The 22,919-nt window shown below is 45.5% G+C and overlaps 2 protein-coding genes across 3 annotated transcripts; both read right to left on the bottom strand.

The window, feature by feature from the left end:
• Positions 1–6,779: 6,779 nt before the first annotated feature.
• Positions 6,780–13,147, bottom strand: LOC125550287 (plasma membrane ATPase 1). Of its 2 annotated transcripts, XM_048713251.2 has the most exons (21): positions 12,867–13,143; positions 12,164–12,283; positions 11,942–12,040; positions 11,562–11,699; positions 11,315–11,449; positions 11,043–11,222; positions 10,749–10,955; positions 10,537–10,656; positions 10,346–10,465; positions 10,142–10,264; positions 9,958–10,062; positions 9,723–9,867; positions 9,235–9,399; positions 8,906–9,144; positions 8,746–8,778; positions 8,436–8,517; positions 8,188–8,348; positions 7,830–8,015; positions 7,539–7,721; positions 7,247–7,425; positions 6,780–7,086 (listed from the first exon to the last, which is right to left on the bottom strand). In XM_048713251.2, exons 1-21 carry the CDS (start codon positions 12,927–12,929, stop codon positions 6,990–6,992), a joined length of 2,880 nt encoding a protein of 959 aa, XP_048569208.2. In that variant the 5' UTR covers positions 12,930–13,143; the 3' UTR covers positions 6,780–6,989. The 2 variants fall into 2 exon arrangements, with proteins under 2 accessions (XP_048569208.2, XP_048569207.2); XM_048713250.2 differs by having other exon boundaries at positions 8,906–9,399; positions 12,867–13,147.
• Positions 13,148–14,159: 1,012 nt separating this feature from the next.
• On the bottom strand, positions 14,160–14,819 carry LOC147974494 (uncharacterized). The gene has a single exon (XM_087520055.1). The coding sequence runs from the start codon at positions 14,817–14,819 to the stop codon at positions 14,160–14,162; it is 660 nt and encodes a 219-aa protein (XP_087376181.1).
• Between the last annotated feature and the right edge of the window lie 8,100 nt (positions 14,820–22,919).

Here is a 22,919-nt window from a genome sequence, read left to right as displayed (position 1 = left end):
CTCGTGGCCCCACCCGTAGGTCAAAACCACCATTGACCAGCGCCACATCAGCTGCATGTTGAGACAAACCACCCAAGGGGGTCTTTTGTCTGGTTTGGGATTGTTCAGGGGGTAAAGGGAACCGAAATAAAGATCAGGGGGTAATGTGAACCACCAACTTTGTTCAGGGTAGTAAAATGGACTTTTTTCTACCAGATACTCAATTCTTGTTTGTTGGTGAAGAAGGTGGAGTTGTTGATGATGGATAGTCGCACATCGAGCGTAGGAGGTCTTCGAACTTGCGGATAATGCCTTTGAGTGCGATGATATGCTCCTTCAACAAAACATTTTCACGTGTGAGATACTTATTTTGTATACGAGCTAACTCAATCATCTTGAAAGCTTCGATCTCAGTTGGGGTAAGAAGATTGCAATCAAGTTGAAGGATGTCTTCGGTTGCCGGAACTTGGTCCTCCGTGGTCTTCTTGATCCCTTCATCCTTGTTGATCTCCATGGGTTCTTCTCTCTTCAGTTCTATCTTCATTAGCCAAGCATCGTTGCCCTCATGGTTGGAGGAGGAGGGAGACGACATAATGCCTGGCATTGATAACCCTGACAAAAAACAGCTCGAAACAAAGACAAGAGAAATTTGCGTGATACGGAGGTCAAAACCTCCGGGAGATTATATAATGAATTTTTACCGACCAAAATACGTGACGTGTAAGAAAACGGAGTCCGGAGAGCACACGAGGTGCCCACGAGGTAGGGGGCGCGCCCTCCACCCTCGTGGAGCCCTCGTGTCCTTCCCGGACTGCTTCTTATTTTTCTATTTTTCTAAATATTCCAAAACGGAAGAAAGTTGCCATTAGAACTGTTTTGGAGTCGGTTTACTTACCGTACCACATACCTATTCCTTTTCGGAGTCTGAAACGTTCCGGAGAGTGTCCCTTATGTATTCCTCCGGGGTTACGGTTTCAATAACATTGGTTTCAACATTTATAGGATTACCTGAGATATAATGTTTAATTCTTTGACCGTTTACCACCTTCAGATTTGTGCCTTCGAAGTTGTTGATTTTTATGGCACCGGAACGATAGACCTCCTCGATAACGTAAGGACCTTCCCATTTAGAGAGAAGCTTTCCTGCAAAAAATCTTAAACGAGAGTTGTATAGCAATACATAATCACCTACATTAAACTCACACTTTTGTATTCTTTTGTCATGCCATATTTTAACTTTTTCTTTAAATAATTTGGCATTTTCATAGGCTTGGGTTCTCCATTCATCAAGTGAGCTAATATCAAATAGCCTCTTCTCACCGGCAAGTTTGAAATCATAATTGAGCTCTTTAATAGCCCAATAAGCCTTATGTTCTAGTTCTAGAGGTAAGTGACATGCTTTTCCATAAACCATTTTATACGGAGACATACACATAGGATTTTTATATGCAGTTCTATAGGCCCATAATGCATCATCAAGTTTCTTGGACCAATTCTTTCTAGATCTATTAACAGTCTTTTGCAAAATTAATTTGAGTTCTCTATTACTCAATTCTACTTGACCACTAGACTGTGGGTGATAAGGAGATGCAATTCTATGATTAACATCATATTTAGCAAGCATTTTACGAAAAGCACCATGAATAAAATGTGAACCACCATCAGTCATTAAATATCTAGGGACTCCAAACCTTGGAAAAATAACTTCTTTAAGCATCTTAATAGAGGTGTTATGATCAGCACTACTAGTTGGAATAGCTTCTACCCACTTAGTGACATAATCAACGGCAACTAAAATGTGTGTGTATCCATTGGAGGCAGGAAAAGGTCCCATATAATCAAAGCCCCAAACATCAAATGGTTCAATAACAAGTGAATAATTCATAGGCATTTCTTGACGTCTACTAATATTACCAATTCTTTGACATTCATCACAAGATAAGACAAACTTGCGGGCATCCTTGAAGAGAGTAGGCCAATAAAATCGGATTGCAATAGCTTATGTGCAGTTCTATCTCCAGCGTGGTGTCCTCCATAAGTTTCGGAGTGACACTTGTGTAGGATCTGTTCCTGTTCATGCTCAGGTACACAACGTCTAATAACACCATCTACTCCTTCTTTATAAAGATCTGGGTCATCCCAAAACTAATGTCTCAAATCATAGAAGAACTTTTTCTTTTGCTGGTATGTGAAACTAGGTGGTATAAATTTAGAAACAATGTAATTAGCATAATCAGCATACCATGGAGCGATATGAGAAACATTTATGACATTTAATTGTTCATCAGGAAAGCTATCATCAATAGGTAGTGGGTCATCAAGCACATTTTCTAACCTAGACAAGTGATCGATGCCCTCCGTGATCGATGCCCCCTCCGGCGGAGCTCCGGAAAAGGCCCCAAGATGGGATCTCGTGGATACAGAAAGTTACGACGTTGGAATTAGGGTTTTGGCTCCGTATCTGATCATTTGGGGGTACGTAGGTATATATATAGGAGGAAGGAGTATGTCGGCGGAGCAACAGGGGGCCCACGAGGGTAGAGGGCGCGCCTGGGGGGGGGGGGGGTAGGCGCGCCCCCTACCTCGTGGCTTCCCTATTGGTTGCTTGACTGATGTCTACTACACAACCTTCTTCTTGTAGACGTTGTTGGGCCTCCAAGTGCAGAGGTTTGTAGGACAATAGCAAAATTCCCTCAAGTGGATGACCTAAGGTTTATCAGTCCGTAGGAGGCGTAGGATGAAGATGGTCTCTCTCAAGCAACCCTGCAACCAAATAACAAAGAGTCTCTTGTGTCCCGAACACACCCAATACAAATGGTAAATTGTATAGGTGCACTAGTTCGGCGAAGAGATGGTGATACAAGTGCAATATGGATGGTAGATAAAGGTTTTTGTAATCTAAAAATATAAAAACAGAAAGGTAACTAATGATAAAAGTGAGCGTAACGGTATTGCAATGCTAGGAAATAAGGCTTAGGGTTCATACTTTCAGTAGTGCAAGTCCTCTCAACAATAATAACATAATTGGATCACATAACTATCCCTCAACATGCAACAAAGAGTCACTCCAAAGTCACTAATAGCGGAGAACAAACGAAGAGATTATGGTAGGGTATGAAACCACCTCAAAGTTACTATTTCCAATCAATCCGTTGGGCTATTTCTATATGTGTCACAAACAGCCCTAGAGTTCGTACTAGAATAACACATTAAGACACAAATCAACCAAAACCCTAATGTCACCTAGATACTCCAATGTCACCTCAAGTATCTGTGGGTATGATTATACGATATGCATCACACAATCTCAGATTCATCTATTCAACCAACACATAGAACCTCAAAGAGTGTCCCAAAGTTTCTACCGGAGAATCACGACGAAAACGTGTGCCAACCCCTATGCATAGGTTCATGGGCGGAACCCGCAAGTTGATCACCAAAACATACATCAAGTGAATCATGTGATATCCCATTGTCACCACAGATACGCACGGCAAGACATACATCAAGTGTTCTCAAATTTTTAAAGACTCAATCCGATAAGATAACTTCAAAGGGGAAACTCAATCCATTACAAGAGAGTAGAGGGGGAGAAGAAACATAAGGTCCAACTATAATAGCAAAGCTCGCGATACATCAAGATCGTGCCAAATCAAGAACACGAGAGAGAGAGAGATCAAACACATAGCTACTGGTACATACTCTCAACCCCGAGGGAGAACTACTCCCTCCTCGTCATGGAGAGCACCGGGATGATGAAGATGGCCACCGGAGAGGGGTTCCCCCTCCGGCAGGGTGCCGGAACGGGTCTAGATTGGTTTTCGGTGGCTACGGAGGCTTCTGACGGCGGAACTCCCGATCTATTGTGCTCCCCGATCGTTTTAGGGTATATGGAGATATATAGGAGGAAGAAGTGCGTCAGGGGGGCCACGAGGGGCCCACGAGGGTGGAGGGCGCGCCCAGGGGGGTGGGCGCGCCCCCTGCCTCGTGGCCTCCTCGTTGATCCCCTGACGTGCACTCCAAGTCTTCTGGGCTTCTTCCGATCCAAAAATAAGTTCCGTGAAGTTTTAGGTCAATTGGACTCCGTTTGATTTTCCTTTTCTGCGATATTCTAAAACAAGGAAAAAACATAAACTGGCACTGGCACTGGGCTCTGGGTTAATAGGTTAGTCCCAAAAATAATATAAAAGTGTCTAATAAAGCCCATAAACATCCAAAACAGTAGATAATATAGCATGGAGCAATCAAAAATTATAGATACATTGGAAACGTATCAGCATCCCCAAGCTTAATTCCTGCTCGTCCTCGAGTAGGTAAATGATAAAAACAGAATTTTTGATGCGGAGTGCTACTTGGCATAATTTCAATGTAATTCTTCTTAATTGTGGTATGAATATTCAGATCCGAAAGATTCAAGATAAAACTTCATATTGACATAAAAGTAATAATACTTCAAGCATACTAACTAAGCAATCATATCTTCTCAAAATAACATTGCCAAAGAAAGTTCATCCCTACAAAATCATATAGTTTTGTCATGCTCCATTTTTCGTCACACAAGAATGCTCTCATCATGCACAACCCCGATGACAAGCCAAGCAATTGTTTCATACCTTAGTAATCTCAAACCCCGATGCAAGGAGTAGGGATTGCCATGCAACGAATGCACTAGAGCTATAAATGTATGAAAGCTCAACAAAAGAAACTAAGTGGGGGTGCATCCAACTTGCTTGCTCACGAAGACCTAGGGCACTTGAGGAGGCCCATTGTTGGAATATACAAGCCAAGTTCTATAATGAAAAATTCCCACTAGTATATGAAAGTGACAAAACAAGAGACTCTCTATCATAAAGATCATGGTGCTACTTTGAAGCATAAATATGGCAAAGGATAGTAACATTGTCCCTTCTCTCTTTTTCTCTCTTTTTTTGGGCCTTCTCCCTTTTTATGGCCTTTCTCTTTTTTTATTTTTTTCTTGGGCCTTCTTCTTTTTTTATGGCCTTTCTCTCTCTTTTTTATTCCTCACTCGGGACAATGTTCTAGAAAATGATGATCATCACACTTCTCTTTATTTACAACTCAATGATTACAACTCGATACTAGAATAAAGTATGACTCTATATGAATGCCTCCAGCGATGTACCGAGATATGCAATGAACCAAGAGTGACATGTATGAAAGAATTATGAACGGTGGCTTTGCCACAAATACTATATCAACTACATGATCATGCTAAGCAATATGACAATGATGAATGTGTCATGATAAACGGAATGGTGGAAAGTTGCATGGCAATATATCTCGGAATGACTATGGAAATGCCATAATAGGTAGGTATGGTGGCTGTTTTGAGGAAGATATAAGGAGGTTTATGTGTGAAAGAGCGTATCACTGATACGTCTCCGTCGTATCTATAATTTTTTATTGTTCCATGCCAATATTCTACAACTTTCATATACTTTTGGCAACTTTGTATACTATTTTTGGGACTAACATATTGATCTAGTGCCCAGTACCAGTTCCTGTTTGCTGCATGTTTTTTGTTTCGCAGAATATCCATATCAAACGGAGTCCAAACGGAATAAAAACTGACGGAGATTTTTTTTGGAATATATATGATTTTTGGGAAGAAAAATCCACGCGAGACAGTGCCCGAGGTGGCCACGAGGCAGGAGGGCGCGCCTGCCCAACCCCCCCCCCAGGCGCGCCCCTGACCCTCGTGGGCCACCCGTAAGGCGGTTGATGCCCTTCTTTCGCCGAAGGAAAGCTAATTTCCTGATAGAGATCGTGTCAAAATTTCAGCCCAATCGGAGTTACGGATCTCCCGTAATATAAGAAACGGTGAAAGGGAAGAATCTGGCAACGCAGAAACAGAGAGAGACAGATCCAATCTCGGAGGGGCTCTCGCCCCTCCCATGCCATGAAGGCCAAGGACTAGAGTGGAAACCCTTCTCCCATCTAGGGAGGAGGTCAAGGAAGAAGAAGACGAAGGGGCCCTGTCTCCCCCTCGCTTCCGGTGGCACCGGAGTGCCACCGGGGGCCATCATCATCACCGCAATCTACACCAACACCTCTGCCATCTTCACCAACATCTCCATCACCTTCGCCCCTCTATCTACAGCGGTCCACTCTCCCGCAACCCGTTGTACCCTCTACTTGAATATGATACTTTATGCTTCATATTATTATCCAATGATGTGTTGCCATCCTATGATGTCTGAGTAGATTTTCGTTGTCCTATCGGTGGTTGATGAATCGCTATGATTGATTTAATTTGCTTGTGGTTATGTTGTTGTCCTTTGGTGCCCATCATATGATTGCGCGCGTGGATCACACCCTAGGGTTAGTTGTATGTTGGTAGGACTATCTATTGGAGGGCAAGAGTGACAGAAGCTTCAACCTAGCATAGAAATTGATGCATACGGGATTGAAGCGGGACCAATATATCTTAATGCTATGGTTGGGTTTTACCTTAATGAACATTAGTAGTTGCGGATGCTCGCTAATAGTTCCAATCATAAATGCATAGAATTCCAAGTCAGGGATGACATGCTAGCAGTGGCCTCTCCCACATAATACTTGCTATCGGTCTAGTAAAGTAGTCAATTGTTTAGAGGCAATTTCGCAACTCCTACCACCACTTTTTCACACTCGCTATATTTACTTTATTGTTTCTTTATCTAAAGAGCCCCTATTTTTTATTTACGTACTCTTTATTATCTTGCAAACCTATCCAACAACACCTACAAAGTACTTCTAGTTTCATACTTGTTCTAGGTAAAGCGAACGTCAAGCGTGCGTAGAGTTGTATCGGTGGTCGATAAAATTTGAAGGAATATTTGTTCTACCTTTAGCTCCTCGTTGGCTCTTTGGCTCTTTATGAGCTTGACATTACTTTTGTTTTAGACTTTTAGACCTTGTTGAACCTATTTGTTTATTTATAAAATTGGCCGTATGCATCATTCTGATGCAAAGGCCAAGGAGTCCCACTTTTTCGAAAAAAAAATCTATCACACGGTATAAGATTGCTGAATGGTGTCGATGTCGAGGCCCTTCAGCTTCACAACTGACTCCACATGCCCCTTGAGAGTGTGGAGCTCCCTGAGCCTGCCATGTACAATCAACAAGCACATAGTTAGATTCATACTCCCTCCGCCCCATAATATAAGAGCGATTTTTAAGCTAACATAGGGAGTAGTTGTCAAAAAATATGGAAGATGGGATTCTCTAATTTGCAAGTGCCTGCTGGGTATCTAGCCCTACATACCTTGCAATCTCGGCCCTCCGTTTCGCCTCCTCGGCCATCTGACTGAGCTCGTTGTAGGCCGCCTTCTCAGGGAACAGCTTGGCATCCGGTGGCTGCAGCCCATGGAGCGTCCTTTGTGCATGGGCCCACTTGAGCTCCCTCTCTTCCTTGCCAAAGTGCTTCTTCCTTGTAAACGCGATCTATAAAGAAAAAGGACAAATGAACCATCATTTACAAGATGCATCGAATGTAGTGGGTTCTCAATAGCTAAAAAGAGGAGGGAAAATATGGTGGTGCAATTTGAATTAATTACTCTTTGGTCAATGACAAGATCCCATGCTTTGCCGCTCAAAGCGTATCGGATGAAGAACTTGATGATGTCAAGCGGGAAGTAGAAGACGATGTTGTAGAGCCACACGATGCCAGCCCAGCCCCATCCGATGCCTTTGATCGAAGTGAATCCCCAGTCAGCGTATACAGCGATCAGTGTAGCTATCTGCATTTTTTGAAGGGGGTGGTGAAACTTGCTACTGGAACTTGACTTGTAAATTTACATACATGTAAAGCAAAGAGAGGAGGGCGAGGCCGTGAGGAAAAAAAATACCAGCTGTGCGACGAAGAAAGCGAAGACCAGGAGAAAGCCGGGGCGCTCGACGAACGACCAGCTTCGAGACCTTGTAACGAAGATGAGAGCTTGGCTGATGGTGCTGACTTGAAGGTATACAGCAGAGGCAAGCATTTTGAAGTCATCTTGAGTGGTCTTCTCAAGGCTTTTTACATGGAAGACCCTCTGAAAATTTATTGAACAAGTGTCAATGCATGTCTGAGGATCAGATCACAAACTAGTATAATGGTCCTATTAGTTGGTAGCTTGGTGAACCACATATCACGAGGTTAGTTCATTATCTGAAATCAATGTTTCAGAAAAAAACAGAATTCAGTTTCATTTAGGTACTCCTTACAGGGAAAAAGTTAGTCTTGTATGCAGCCCAGAAGAAAATGACAGTCATCATTGCCAAGTATCCGCCAAGAACCACCCCTGTTGTGAAAATTTCAGCCAACTTCCAGCTGTCAGGTAGTGGAGAAGGCTTTACTCGATCCTTGGATATTGTCATTATGGTACCTTTTCATGCCACAAAATGGTTAAGGGTGAACATTATGGCGATATTGTGAGGCGCAGGAGGAATGGAAGGAAAATAAAGTAATGTACCATCATTCAGAATTGCTATGATCAGGACCATAAATGGCGGGAAATCAAATTCCCATATGAGGGCAAGTAGCATAAATCCAAGCTGTTGGGGATAAAGAGGGATCAGATGCATAATCACAGAATAAAAAATGTAAGGTTCATGGACATAATTTCACAGATCATAAACTGGAAAATCAGTGTTAACAGGAAAAGAGCTCATTAAATGAATAGTTATAATTGACACCTAAGAGAATCATCAGCTATGTAAATAGAGCATGAGCCAATGCACTTTGGCAAAATTATGATCCTAGTAAGAGTCAATCAAACATACCACAATACGTATTGTAATTGAGACCGCATAGATCTGCAAGCATGAATGCGGATTGATTAGCATATGGGCTAAATAACACAAGCATAAATGAAGGAGCAACTCTTCAAATATTTTTTAGGGGAAAGAAAAAATCTCATCCACTGGGTTCAATCTCACATACAGTGTAGTTCTTCATCCACTGGAAAATCGCTCGACTGGTAAGGACGGCACTAATGATCACACTTAGACCAGGTTCGGTGAGTACGATATCAGAAGCACTCCTCGCTGCATCTGTCGCATCGGCAACCGCTATACCAATATCAGCTTTCTTTAGGGCTGGTGCATCGTTTACGCCATCGCCAGTCATTCCACAAATGTGCTTCCGTGCTTGTAGGCGTTTCACAATCTCATATTTGTGTTCTGAGCAAAGAAAAAATGTTACCATATTATTGTTATGTCCCTTTTTCATTTCTTTGATTTTATTTTCTTCTAACTGATTACAACACATACCTGGGAATACGCCAGCAAAACCATCGGCTTTCTCAATTAGATCATCGACTGGTAAATCAGCAATAGACTCATCCTTGTTCTGCCCCAGCAAAGCAGATGAAGGGTACATGTTTGTACCCATTCCTAGACGACGCCCTGTTTCCTTCCCAATCGCGAGCTGGTCGCCTAAGGAAAAAAAAGCACAATAAGATGTATTACCAAAATTATTGAAACTGAAATTATAAATAAAACAAGATAAGATACAACATATTGTTCAATGTTCCAACTCTACTTATGGCACAGCTTTTTAAGGGATACTTACATGACGTCACAAATAAAAAATAGTAAACATCAAAGACATGGTGCTCATAAAAATTGGGAGATTTAAGAATAGAGAGAAGAGAACAAAATAGAATTCAACCGGTAGTGCATTTACTTGTGATCATCTTCATCGAATTGGATATTTAAGAACAGAGCAAAAAAGTAGTACAACCCAATTGGCAGTGTACCTGTGATCATCTTCACATTCACACCAAGGTTAAGTGCCCTTTGAATTGTTTCGGCGCTGTCGTGCCTCGGTGGATCAAAGAGTGGCAAGAGAGCAACAAAATGCCACGGGCTACCCAGGCTCTCTTTCCTCCCGTCTGGCACGTCCTACAAGGCAGAAAAGAATGACGACCACTAAGTTCCTGCCTTGCAAGCTTGAACTGCACTGTGAAGGGGCACCCCCAGAACCTTTCTCACCTGATATGCTACACCAAGTGACCGAAGTCCACGTTCCGCGAACTTGTCGATGACAGTGTGGACTTTTTGTGCGATCTCTGACTTGTTGTGGGCCAGGTTGAGAATCTGCAGGTCATTTTCTGAAATCAATCTACATCATTATGCAAATGTTTTTTAAGCTTTTTGCAGTAAAAAAAGATTATACCTGCTCTGGTGCACCTTTGCTAACACGACACATCTTTCCATCACCATCGATGTATGTCAAGGCAGTTCTTTTGTCGGTAGGATTGAACGGCAGAAAATGAACCTCTTGAATACCAGCACGCGCCTACGGGAAGCGTTAACAGGTGTCCATTTTAGCAAATAAACATGATAGTTGTACGTCTCATTATTCGACAAATCAATGTACCTCTTTTGGATCGCCTAGCATCCCAACTATTGCTGTATCAATGGCATCTTGATTTTCTATCCGGGATGCTCTAGCAGCCATCAGAATTACCTGGTCTTGAGTCACTCCTTTTTCAAATACCTGTACCAAGAAAGTATGTAAGTGCTTTGATGTTACATGTCAGATAACACAAAGTGGGTGTTCAAGCGAACCTCGATTAGGTTCTTGTCCACACTGAGCTTATTTAGAGTCAGGGTTCCAGTTTTATCACTGCAAAGAACATCCATGCCGGCCATCTCTTCAATTGCAGTCATTCGCTTTGTTATAGCTCCCTGCAGGAAGAAAACTCAGGAATTGATTCCATAGTGAAAAAGTTCAGGTCTGGTCACAATATGGTTAACACTGTCCCCGGAATGATGCAAACCTGTTGAGACAAGCGATGAGACCCAATCGCCATGGTGACGGACAAGACTGTGGGCATCGCTATGGGAATGCCACCAATGAGAAGCACCAAAAGGTTGTCGATCCCGGGGCGGTATGCCCTGTGCTGGATAGGATACATGACAATGATCTCGATGAACATTCCCACGGCTATCGAGCAAATACAGAAGTTCCCGATGGCAGTTAGCACCTGCATCAGTTGCATGATAATGAACACATTATTCAATTTGATAACCGTGCCAGATCGATAGAAGTATGTGAGCCTTGTAAAGCTTGCCTGTTGGAAATGGCCAACTTGGTTGGTGGAGTCGACGAGATGTGCGGCCTTTCCAAAGAAAGTGTGCACACCAGTTGCTATGACAACAGCCTCGATCTCGCCTTGCTTGACCGTCGAACCGGAGTAGACGCCGTCACCAGGACCTTTGGTGGCTGGCAGCGATTCTCCAGTCAGAGCAGACTATAAACAGAAGACTAAACAGTGAGATGTGGAAACCTATTTAACTTCAAAGCAAAGCTGAAGGTGACTTGAATGTGAAGGGCAGGAAGAACCTGATCAATCTTCAAAGGGTCGCCGTCTAGGAGGCGGGCGTCGGCAGGAATGATATCTCCAAGTTTGATGCTGATGATGTCACCAGGCACAAGGACGGCTGCCTCCTCCTCGGTCCAACCTCCGTCACGGAGGACCTACTTAGCAACATAAGAAATGAGTTTCACAGTTCAGATGGACTCCGACAAGGTGACACGTACAAGCAGAAACAGGGGAAAGGAAAAGGCCACAATTAAGTTGAATATGGACCTTGGCTTTTGGTGCAAGACGGGCCATAAGCGCGGCGGCGGCATTTCCGGCATTGTTCTCCTCAATGAAACTGATGGTGGAGTTTATAAGTAGCAGCGTGATGATACCGACAAAGTCTTGCCAATCTGGTGGCTTCCCCTGATTACAGAACACACATCTCACATGTTGAGAACAGAGCAAGACATACACTCCACTGAGCACCTAACTAAGACATACAGTCCACTCAGCACCTAACTAAAACATTACCACAAATTCTGCTATATACTCAGTCCCAAAAATAAGTGTCTCAACTTTGTACTAACTTTAGTATAAAGTTGTATTGAAGTTACTAAAGTTGAGACACTTATTTTGGGATGGAGCGAGTATGTGTTAGGTCTTACCCCTCCGTTGGCCAACGCGATGGCCATGATCGCCGCAGCCTCCATGACCCATGAGAGTGGGTTCCACATGAACCCCAGAAACTTGAGGAACTTGCTCTCCTGCAGCCATCAAACGCTCCAACTTAATCAAGTGCATAACATCAATGAGAAGAACATTACTGCTCTCAAGAACAGGAAGGACAAAATCTTTCCCCACAATAAAATGTGCTGAATGAACCTGACCTCCTTCTCCTCGAGCTTGTTCGGGCCGAAGATCTGCAGCCGCTGCTGCGCCTGCTCGGAAGTGAGCCCCTCATGGCTGCACCGAAGGTTCTCAAACACTTCATCGATCGGGATGTGCTCCTGAAATTTTTTTACGACGATCGCTTTTAGCAATCCAAGCAAGTACCATTAGCATGAGCAAAATGTGAACGTGCACGTATGCTGCAGCGTACTACTCCAAGGAACCCATAAGAGAGAGAACCAAGAGACTTTTTTTTTCTTCCAATTAAACAGAGGATCATGAGTACACACTTTTTCCCACGGTCAAGTCACCTCCTTAAGTTAGAACAAAAAAAAAGATTGCAAAATAATATTACAGCAAAGCTAGAGTAAATACATTTACAGGCAGCCCTCCTGCACGGCACGCAAAAAACAATCAAAAGTTCTAGTGCGAGATTCCGAAATCAGAAACTAATGCAAGTGAACCTTCAAGGCAGGGGATCCTCTGTCAGCAACAAAACAGAGCAGACCTAGAAGGTGGTGATTACAGTAGTAACAAAACAAAAGGCGATGCCGAACAAGAATTGACCTAGAACTAGAAGAACACAACTAAGCCCCGGTAAAAAAGCCCAGCTGCGCGCAACGGCAACCCATCCACATTCCAAGAGCAGGAAGCGCCACCCCAAGAGCAGGGCGTTGGTTAATGGACTGACTGGTTAATTACCAGGTCGACGGCCTCCTTGAGCACGGCGTCGAGGCTCCCCTCCTGCCTGCTGGCCATGGCCATGGAGGCGGGCAGGCGGTGCGCAGCCTCTGGATCGATCTTCCCACCGCCAACTACTCTTCTGGACCCTCCTCCTCTGCTCTTCTGCTTCTTCTTTCTAGGATTTAGTATTATTTATATGAATGTATGGTCTTTGTTTTTGTGCGGGAGAGGGAGGGAGTGTGAAGAGATTAATCGTCCGAACCCGAAATGGATAGAGGTGGTGGCTTCCCACGTGTCGCGCAAGGGATAGTGGGGGAAGGGAAGGTGGTGGAAGAAACCAAGAAACCAACAAGGAACGGAAACGGAAGGTTGAAGATGAGAGGAGTACGTAGCAATGAAAGATGGTAGGTGGGTAAACCGGTGGCAGGCAGGCGGTGAGCCTTTTACAACAGCAACAACATCAAAGGGGCAAACAAAAGTCGGTCCAACACACAGACAACTGGACGTGGAACAACTAGAAAATCATACTTCTCTATATAGTAGTGATCTAAATGCTCTTATATTAGTTTACGGAGGGAGTACTAGTGTTCTACTTCCTTCAGTCTTACGCCAGCCAAAAGAGATTGAAGATTGTATGTAAAGAAAATAGACACATACAAACGCTCTCGTCATACCAGACTTTAAAGGTTGCAACAGTCGCTCGCTCCTTGAGGCGAGATCTATAAATCATTGAAGTAGCGTCAGTTGGAGTATCACCCTCATGCAGTACAGAATTGCAGTGCATCACCACGGTCCAGTCACCTTAAGTTAGAACAAAAAAATATTACAACCTATGTGAGTGCATTTTTACAATTTATTACATGGCGAAAAAGGATAGGATTTTTTATAAGGGGTGAAATGGGATAGCTGGGTTAGGGGGGAAAGTAAAGGGGCTTATGTTTTTTTCAACACGGTACATTATAAATCGTTGAAGTAACATCGGTTAGAGCATCTCCAACAGCCGCCCAATACGCCGCGCGCTAAAAACCACTTTCCCGCGCGCCCTTCGCTTGGTTTTGTGCGGTCGGCAGCGCTGGCTCCAACAACCGCGCTAAAATGCAGCGCGCGCGACTCGCCGGGGCATTGCCATATATTGTATTTTGGACACAAAATGAATTTCAAGCATTGAAATACAATGAACATGACATATAAATTTCACATAAACAAGTTGATGAATAAAAGTTCATGCCCACAAGTTCAAAATCATGACAACAAGTTCATCCAACCAAGTTCAAAATGCAAACCAAGTTCATGACACAAACGAAAGACACATCAAGCCTCGTCCTCGTCTTCGTCCTCATCTTTGGAAGACAATTCTTCCTCCTCCGAAGATGATTCTTCCTCCTCCTCCTCATTGTCGCGCACCGCATCACGTGAAACTCGAACGGTGTTGGCAAGATCTTCAACGGCATCTTCATGGAAAGGTGTGTGAGGCTCACCGGAAGACATTCCGCCCATGGCGGCTGGAGGTGCACCCATGACTCCCATGAGAGAAGCAAAACTCATGCCTCCCATGGCGGCCATGGCGCCGGGCGGTGCTCCAAAGCCACCCATGGCTCCCATGGCACTTAAGCCGCCCACGGTGGCTCCGAAGCCACCCATGTCTCCCATGGCGCCAAGGCCACCGCCACCCATTGCACGAATCATAGCTATTTTTTGGATTAAGACTTCTTCACAGGTAAGATTGACATACTCCTTTTGCGCCGCATTAAGGATAGATGTGTCCAAGAAGAACAAGTGCTTCTCCCATTTCAACAATCTAGTTCTCTCCTCATTGCTCACCTTCCTCTCCTCCAAAGCCGCCTTCCTCTCCTCGGTTGCCACCCTCCTCTCCTCGGCCGCCAACCTCCTCTCCTCGGCCGCGGCATCTTGGTTCCTTGCCATTTTCCTCACCTCGTTGGCTTCTTTTCTCGCCTTCACAATAGCTTCCATAGCATTTTTGAGCTCATCATCTCCTTTCCTCTTCTTCTTTTTTTTTGCGTCTTTCTTGCACCCATCCGGTCGTTTTGGCTTCGAGTATGAAACCGAGTTGGGTGTGGGGCTTCTCTTGCCGTCATCACTTGATGCATCATCCTCCTCATCATCATCATCATCCGACTCAATTGTTCGCTTGCGTTTGTTGCTCAAATCCAAATCATCCAAATCATCACGCTTCTTCCATTTCTCATCATCCTTCAACACTTCATAGCAATGAGGCAAGGTAAATATCCTTCCTTTCTTGATCTTCCCCTTCTTGGTTCTCTTCTCCTCTCCTTTGAACAAGTTTTGTGCAATGTTGTACTACATGAAAACAAAACAAGTTAGCACTTCAAACACCAACAACAAGTATGATGAACATGGATGAAATGTCACTTACTCTATCGTCCTCATTGGTGCCACTTGGGTTCAACTTGTCAACCGCCTTTTGTGCGGCCGCTCACTTTTGACAACCCTTATTGATTGTCGACCATCGGGATCGAAGTGATCGCTCGGAGCGGTCAATTCCACTCACGTTGCGAACATCAAAGTGTTCTTTCATCCGCCCCAATAAGCATCTCTACTTTGATCACCTCCAACGGATGGATCCCTCGACACTTGCAACCAAGTATTGCATAGTAAGATGTCTTCGGTGTTGGTGTAATTGCCCGCTCTTCCTTTCGGCGTGTCGACAATGCCCTCACCATCCTCGTCCACCTCGAACTCATGGTCTTCGAAATGCATGTCATTGATTTGAGACCAATTTGAATTGTTGGAGCCAACACCCATAGTTGACATGTATGCATCATCGTTGAGACTACAAAATATATAGAACAATGCAAATAAGCTATCTATATGAATGCATTCAAAAAATAACAAGAAAAGAGAAGTTGGAAAAAATTTCTACCTTTGGGACATATCGTCGAACACGTTGTGCGCGCCGGCCGTCGGCTCAACGAGTGAGCTCGCCGGCGCTTCGGTAGCCGCCGCGCCCGTCACACGCCCTGCAAGCTTCTTCCTCCTCGCCTTCGAGGTGCCGGAGCCGTCCGCCGCCTTGTTCTTCTTCGCAGATGTCTTGCCCTTCTTCGGTCGCGCCGCATTGGGGAGCTTCCAGGGGGGGGCACGGGGCGGCGCCGGCGCGACACCACCCGTTGCCGAGGTCATCCGCAGCGGCACGAACAGGCCGCGCGTGAGGCCGATGCTTGGAGGAGCTCCGGCGGAGGCGAGGCCAACGCTCCCCGCGCTAGAGTTTGCGGCGGCGGTGGTGGAGGGGTCGCGGCTGTAGGATGGGGTGAGCGGGGTGCCGGCGCGTGCGTCCATCGGGTCAAGTTCGCCGGCGCCGGCGCGCGCGGGGCGAAGGTGGCGGGGAGGAGAGAGTGCGGCGCGAGCGCTCGTGTGTGCCGCGCGCGGAAGCGGGCGCCCCAAATACACAGCGAGTTGGTGATTCGGACCACGCGCCCAACTCCATATGCCGCGCGCGCGGTTATTGCGCGCCCGCTGGAGCCACTCTACCGATTGCGCGCGCTAAAATGGCCAAATTTGCGGCGCGGCGCTTATTTAGCGCGGCTGTTGAAGATGCTCTGAGAGTATCACCCCATGCAGTACAGAATTGCAATACATGACCACCGATTTAGAGGGTCCAAACTATGCGAGTGCTTTTTTACAATTTATTACATGATGAAAAAGGATAGGATTTTTTTATAGGGGTGAAAAGGGATAGCTGGGTTAGGGGGAAAGTAAAGGGGCTTATGTTTTTTTTGTTAACGCAGTACAGTCCCATACACTTAGAAAACCTTATAAACACCGTTAAAACCATTGCCAGAAGGGGCGAAGTTGCAGACAATGAAAACCTACGTGTCGACCCGATCTCATCGATGGATCCAATGGTACACATACCATCTGGACGAGACAAGAAAAGAGGAACCACTATTGAACACCGCTACCACCACCGTCGAAAGGGCTGGAATGACGAACAAACGAAGACATACATAGTGCCCCAAGACGGAGGAAACTACAACTTCCACCGGTAGATCAGGACCTCCTTGTCCACCGCCACTAGTGGAGAGACGGCGAAGGAGAAGGAAGGTAGCGATCTACCAGCGAGGGAGGGTGGCATCAGAGGTGCCTTTCTGGGATACCAGGTTCTACTATAAATAGCAAAGGGTGGTTGCCTCACTATTTGAAATGGACCTTCCTCACCTTAAGCTAAAGTAACCGTTATCGTAATGAAACCGAGCAACTAGATTTTAAACCATCTCATAATTTCTTTTAAAATTTACTTTTACAATTAAAAATGAAAAATCATACTGTAACGATGTTGGTGGCGCCATAATCATCTTCTTAGGGCCAGTTTTTTTGGTGGCTTTCAGAATAAACTGCAATAAGCTACCCCTACCTAGCTTATTCTAGAAGCTTAACCAAACTTATTTTTTTAAAAGCCTAGTAGTTAAGACTTGACTAGTAAGCTTTTAAAAAGAAAATTTTGATTGGGCTTTTAAAATAAGCTGGGTAGGGGGCAACTTATTCTGAAAGCCCAAAAAAGCTAGCAAAAGAACTGACCCTTAAAAAGGGAACACATCAGCGATGAGGGTACGTAGAGAATACAAATCATGTGAGGAATACCAACTTTTTCTAGTTGACATCAAACCCACAGGCAACAGAAGCAGCACTACAATACTCTAGGTCACAGGACAGCGACGGACATTTTGACATGCTTTGTAAGTACAGAATACTCTAGGCCGCATGATTGTGACGTCCATTCTGGCATAGACTATAGATAAAAAAAATTACCTACCAACCGGGAAAGGATGGCCACCACATTGTTTGGAAGAGATGAGTTGCACTTCTTGGTGTTTGGCCTGGACACCCCTTTCGAAAATGGAAGGATGGCCATTTCATTTCATTCTACTTTTGAAAATGAGACACCCCCTCAAATTTAACCTTGGTCCGATATAAGAGTGTGTTATCATAATTCAAACTTCTTGTTTGCTAGAAGTTGAAAAAATCCTACAAACTGTTGCGCATATCACATCATGTTATGAAATGCAAATTTCAAAACTGGAATGGTGGGCAGCAATTTATATGTCTGATGTCTCCGAAGCTCACGTGCTCCGCCTCCAACGTAGCCAGCCGCCGCCTCCCCAGACTAGGGTTCTTTGCATCCCACCGGCGCCGGCGCCGGTCCGTCCCGTCTCCGGTGGCCTTAGGGCCATGGAGGCGGAGTGGATCTCGGCCCTTGCCGGTGGGAGGACTCTGTTTTCATATCTTTTTTCGAGCTTTGTTAGGGTTTGTGTCCTGCTCAAGAAGGCGAGACGGTGGCGGCTCCTTGAAGATGGAATAAAGGTCTCGCCGCCTAGTCCCCGTTTCGATGATGTGTGTAGCATCATCGGTGGGCGTGTGGAGGTGTGTCTCCGGCGGATCTGTCTTTGGTGGATTTGCTTGGATTTGTTCGTCGTTCGTGTGTCTTCAGGTTGGGTCCTTTTGATCTACACTCTTCATCCACGGCAGTTGCTGTTCTGGTGCGTTGGTTCTATGGGACCTTAGCACGACGACTTCTCGATTGTCTACTACAACAAGGTTTGCCCGGCTCCGGTGAGCGAGGGACGATGACAGCGACGCGCCTTCGGCTCGCTTCAGTGTTTGTAGTCGTCACTAGGTAGTCTAGGAATCTAGATGTAATTTTTATTATTTCTAATGTTCGTTGTATTACCATGATTAAAGATGAATAGATTGAAAGTTTTTCCGAAAAAAAAGCTCACGTGCTCTTGTATTGAAAATATAAAGAGCATTTGCAATGTTATTAAAAAACATCATTATTTTGGGATGTTCTAGATGTATTTTAGAAACATCACGTGCACACAAAAAGTGGTATTCTAGATGTTGATTTTGTTTTGGTAAACTTCGTGATAGTTTACAATGCTTGACTCGAAAAACATCAAATACGCACTAGTACAACATTGGCATGCGTCATTTTACTTGAGAAGTCAACTCAAAATATTTTTTGTAAGGGCATCTCCAACGCCTACCCCTAAACCGTACGGTTCAGACGTGTTGTGACATCCAACGCGGCCCTGTATCGATCTGCAGAACGGTTAGAATGTATTTTCTTCTGCAAATTAAAAACAAAGTTGCGAGAGGGGGGGAGGGGGGGGGGGGTGCGCGAGTCCGGACAGCAGCCACGTATGACTCTGACACCCCCGGCCCAACCCCCCCCCCCTCCCCCCACGTAGGTGCAGTCGCCGTCACTATACCTCTCTGGTCGCAACAGAGGCATTGTCGAACGTTCGCAACCAGCACCGATGCACCCTCTTGCCTTTGCGACAACGTTGTCCACCCTGGAGCCGTTTGTACCTAGGTACATTTCGTCCCCCTGTCGACGACCTCCATGATGGACACCACGCCCGGCAGGTGTTCCATCAAATGCCATTGAGCTTATTTTCAAACGTTGAGTCTTTTTAGAGTATGAAAGATGGCGAGCTACTCGTCCATGGAGGATGAGTTGTTGTGTGATGCGTGGTTGGCGGTATCCGAGGATTTCGTAGGCAGTAGCAGAGGGGGACCTTCTACAGCAAGTGCATGAATCGTTTCACGCGCGAAAGCACATTGCGTCCTACGACATGTACATCGTTCGACAACGCAGTGCGAGGTCGTTATGGCTTCGCTAGTATGCTATCCAGACTAGCGTTACCAAGTTTTGTAACGTGGTTCGTCAGCTAGAGGCAATGTGGACATTGCACGCGGCAGAGGACGAGATCGTAAGTTTTGCTTCTTCTTGCTGAACTTGTTAATTAATTCATTCACTTAATATTGGTATACACATTCTATAGCCCGCACGCGCTGCCGTGATGTACCACAAGGCAGGGGGAAGACATTTACGTGCACACACTATTAGATGAAGTTGAAGGGGGAATATGTGTGGGACGATATGACCCGTTGATGAAAAACTTGTCGAATATAAGACATTGTTGTACTAGACTTAATTTGCATGCTATTTTCTATCCGAACTTTGATCAATATTGGCCGGTTTACACGAATTTTATCCGGTTAGTTCAAATGCGGGTTGAAATGTATGGGGCAACATTGGATGGAGAAAATTTGCGGATCGGCGTTAGAGATGCCCTAAGTTTTTTAAAAAAATCTAATCATGTGTTCACTTTAGGTATTTTGAATTATAGGTGTGAGCATGAGGCAACAGTATGGCTCCAGTTCTTTTAGCAAAAAAAAAAAGAACAAAAAAAAGAAGAAGAAGGTATGGCTCCAATCCAAAGCTCACATGGTAGGCCCCAAACTAAGCTCATATCAGTTCCACTCTTCCTTGGACAAGTGTAACCTGGTTCTCCATTTTGCCTTTTGCTACCATCACGGGAGAATCGCTTCTCTGCCCACGTTTTGATTGACTGGTGGCCATGCTAAAAGTTGTACAGAAGCTTTCGGATTCTACTCTGGGTAAGAAGCGACGAGGCTGGACATACGTGGTATTCGCACTGACCGAGTGGTCAAGATCATCGTCGGATTATGCGACACCCAAGCAAGTGATAAGCTCCAAAGATTCTGATGTAACAAAATAAACAAAACCCTGTCTCCAACAGAGAACACGGCGATTTACCGAATTTGCAGGCTCGGACTTTTTGGAGGTGCTCATAAAAATAAAGTGTAGGTGTGTTCATAGAGATGAGAGTATAAATGTGTTATATGTGCTTCCCGCAAAAAAAATATGTTATATGTGCATCTGTGTGCCTTCATTGTGTTTCTGAAGAAAAAAACGAGAACGGGGTTAGAGGGCTCCTAGACCGCCTAAGGTGGGCGATGCGCACAAGACTGGAACAAGTCGTAATGCGGTTGGTTACCGCTTCGTTCGTTGCTCCTGCAACCGCTTCAAAGCGGCGATCGGGGGGGATTCTTACATGTTTCTCTCGACACCGGCAACGACGTGGGTCCTCGTCCTCTTCGTCTGCCGCTCCAACGGCGGGAGCAGGCGGGGACCCTGGCAGTTTCTAGGAGATAGAATAGGCATAATTTTGCTTTCATAGTGCCGCATCAATGGTGGAGACAACGCTGCGCCGAAATAATCTGCTTTTGCTCTACCTCCATGTTGGTGGCGCTCTAATAGGTGGCGCCGAGGAACAGGTGGCTCGGTCTTCTCGTTGGTCTTCAGATCCGGTGAGATTTGTGTTTGATGGTCGGCACACGGCACTTCCCGTGTGGCGTTGGTGTCAACCGTCTTAGATTGTGTTTGATGTCTTGCAATGGGGTGTGTGGATGGCGGCAAACAGCAGCGTTCCTCTTCTTCGATTGCATCGGATGAAGTTGACAATGTTGGGATCTAGCGGACACGGGAAAGAACCCCAGCCGACGTGCCACAAAACCTCGACCCCATCGCTTGCGGCGGTCCGGTTCATCGGCTCGATAAGCATCATTGTATGCGAAGGTGCTTCTCCCGATCTAGGTATGACGGCAGTTTCCTTCTTTCTTCAGCGTTGCCTCGGTGGCGGTGGAGGACGATGGCAGGCGACATTTCGGTGTGGCACAAGATTCTGTCGCGGTGAAATTTTAATTTTGCTTCTTGCACAATCTTTGATGCAATATTGCAAGACATCTATGTATGTCTTTTGTAATGACCACATGTGTACTATTTGTAATCCGTTTGTTTAATCAAATATATGTGGTTATTTAAAAAAATATGCAGTAACCAATCCGTGAACATTCGCGCCATTGTGTATAAAACCAAGTGAGTGTTAAAATGGCGGGTGTTCTAAGCAAGAGGTGGCGATGAAAGGTGAATTTGTTCCAGTCAAAAGAAAAGAGTGCAATTTGTTCCGGTCAAGTTTTTCTTGTTGGAAAGTAGCCAAAATCATAGTGCCCAAGATACACATAAGTTTATCATGATGAAAAGGCAGGAAAGAGACCCGTTGCGCCGTGCATCATATTATCTTGCTGGCCAAAAATACTTGGCATGAAGCACCAGATGCTTCCGGGCCAAAATGCAAACAAGCAACTCCTCCACAGCAATCAGGGCCTGAATACTTGTCAACAACTAGCTTGCCATGACAACCAGAAAAAGACTTGGGCAGGGTTTTTTTTTTTTGAAACTTGACTTGGGCAGGTTTCACAAGTCACTATACCTTTTGCTTGGGCAGGTTTCACAAGTCACTATACCTTTGGCCCTCTTTAACACTTGGAAAGTTGGAATCATGCTCTCATGAAGAGATAGTTTTTTTTTTGAATGTTGGTAGTTGAACTACCAAATTCATTGATCAGGAGAAAGAAGGTTGATCCAGTTTATAAGGGAAACCGGACCCAAAAACCATACAAACAGCGCCTTTCGGCGAACAACACACACATCCTCACGAGCCACGGGTCCCTCCGACCGGATCCACCTCCAGGACGATGCCCCCAAGAGAGAACGCGACGCAGACAAGCGCCGCCATCATCCGATCTAAACTAGATCAAAGGTTTCCCCTTGAGCACGTCGGGAAAGGCAAGGTGAGAGCAGCTACATCGATGCCTCCAACGAGGAAGCGACGCTAGAAAGCGCCGCCATCGACGACTCCGACCGCAACCGGAGTACGACTTTCGCCGGCAGTCTCACCTGTATAGCCCGGACCCAAGATCCGACCAGCCTACACATCAAACCACTATCCCTGCCTCCACGGCCAACCGCACCTCCCCGGCGAGCTCGACGTGCTTCCAACCTTGCATCCGCATCCCCCACTGAACGAAGGATGCAACCCCTAGCGGCGCCATTCGTCTCCCATCGGAAGGATGCAACCAAGCACAACGCCATTCGTCTCCTCGAGGATGCAACGTTTGTCGGCCATTCATCTTCCGACGAAGGATGCAACAAACCGCAGCGAGGCCATTCCTCTCCCTCCAGCCACCACCATCTCGTCCTCCTACCCGAAGCAGCGTCGAGCTCACCGAACCACCAAACAGGAGGATGCAACACCAGCCGAGGTGCCATTCATCACCCACAGCTTCGCCCGACACCACCACTACAGCCACCACACGGCAAAACGTCGCCGGAGCAGGCGCGAAACGCAGCCGCACTCCTATGGCGCCTAATGCCTCCTCGTGCCA

This window comes from Triticum urartu, chromosome 4A (genome assembly GCF_056163025.1).
Source record: "Triticum urartu cultivar PI428250 chromosome 4A, HENAU_Tu73, whole genome shotgun sequence".
In the NCBI taxonomy this organism is placed as follows: Eukaryota; Viridiplantae; Streptophyta; class Magnoliopsida; order Poales; family Poaceae; genus Triticum; species Triticum urartu.
This window is presented reverse-complemented; position numbering and strand designations above follow the sequence as displayed.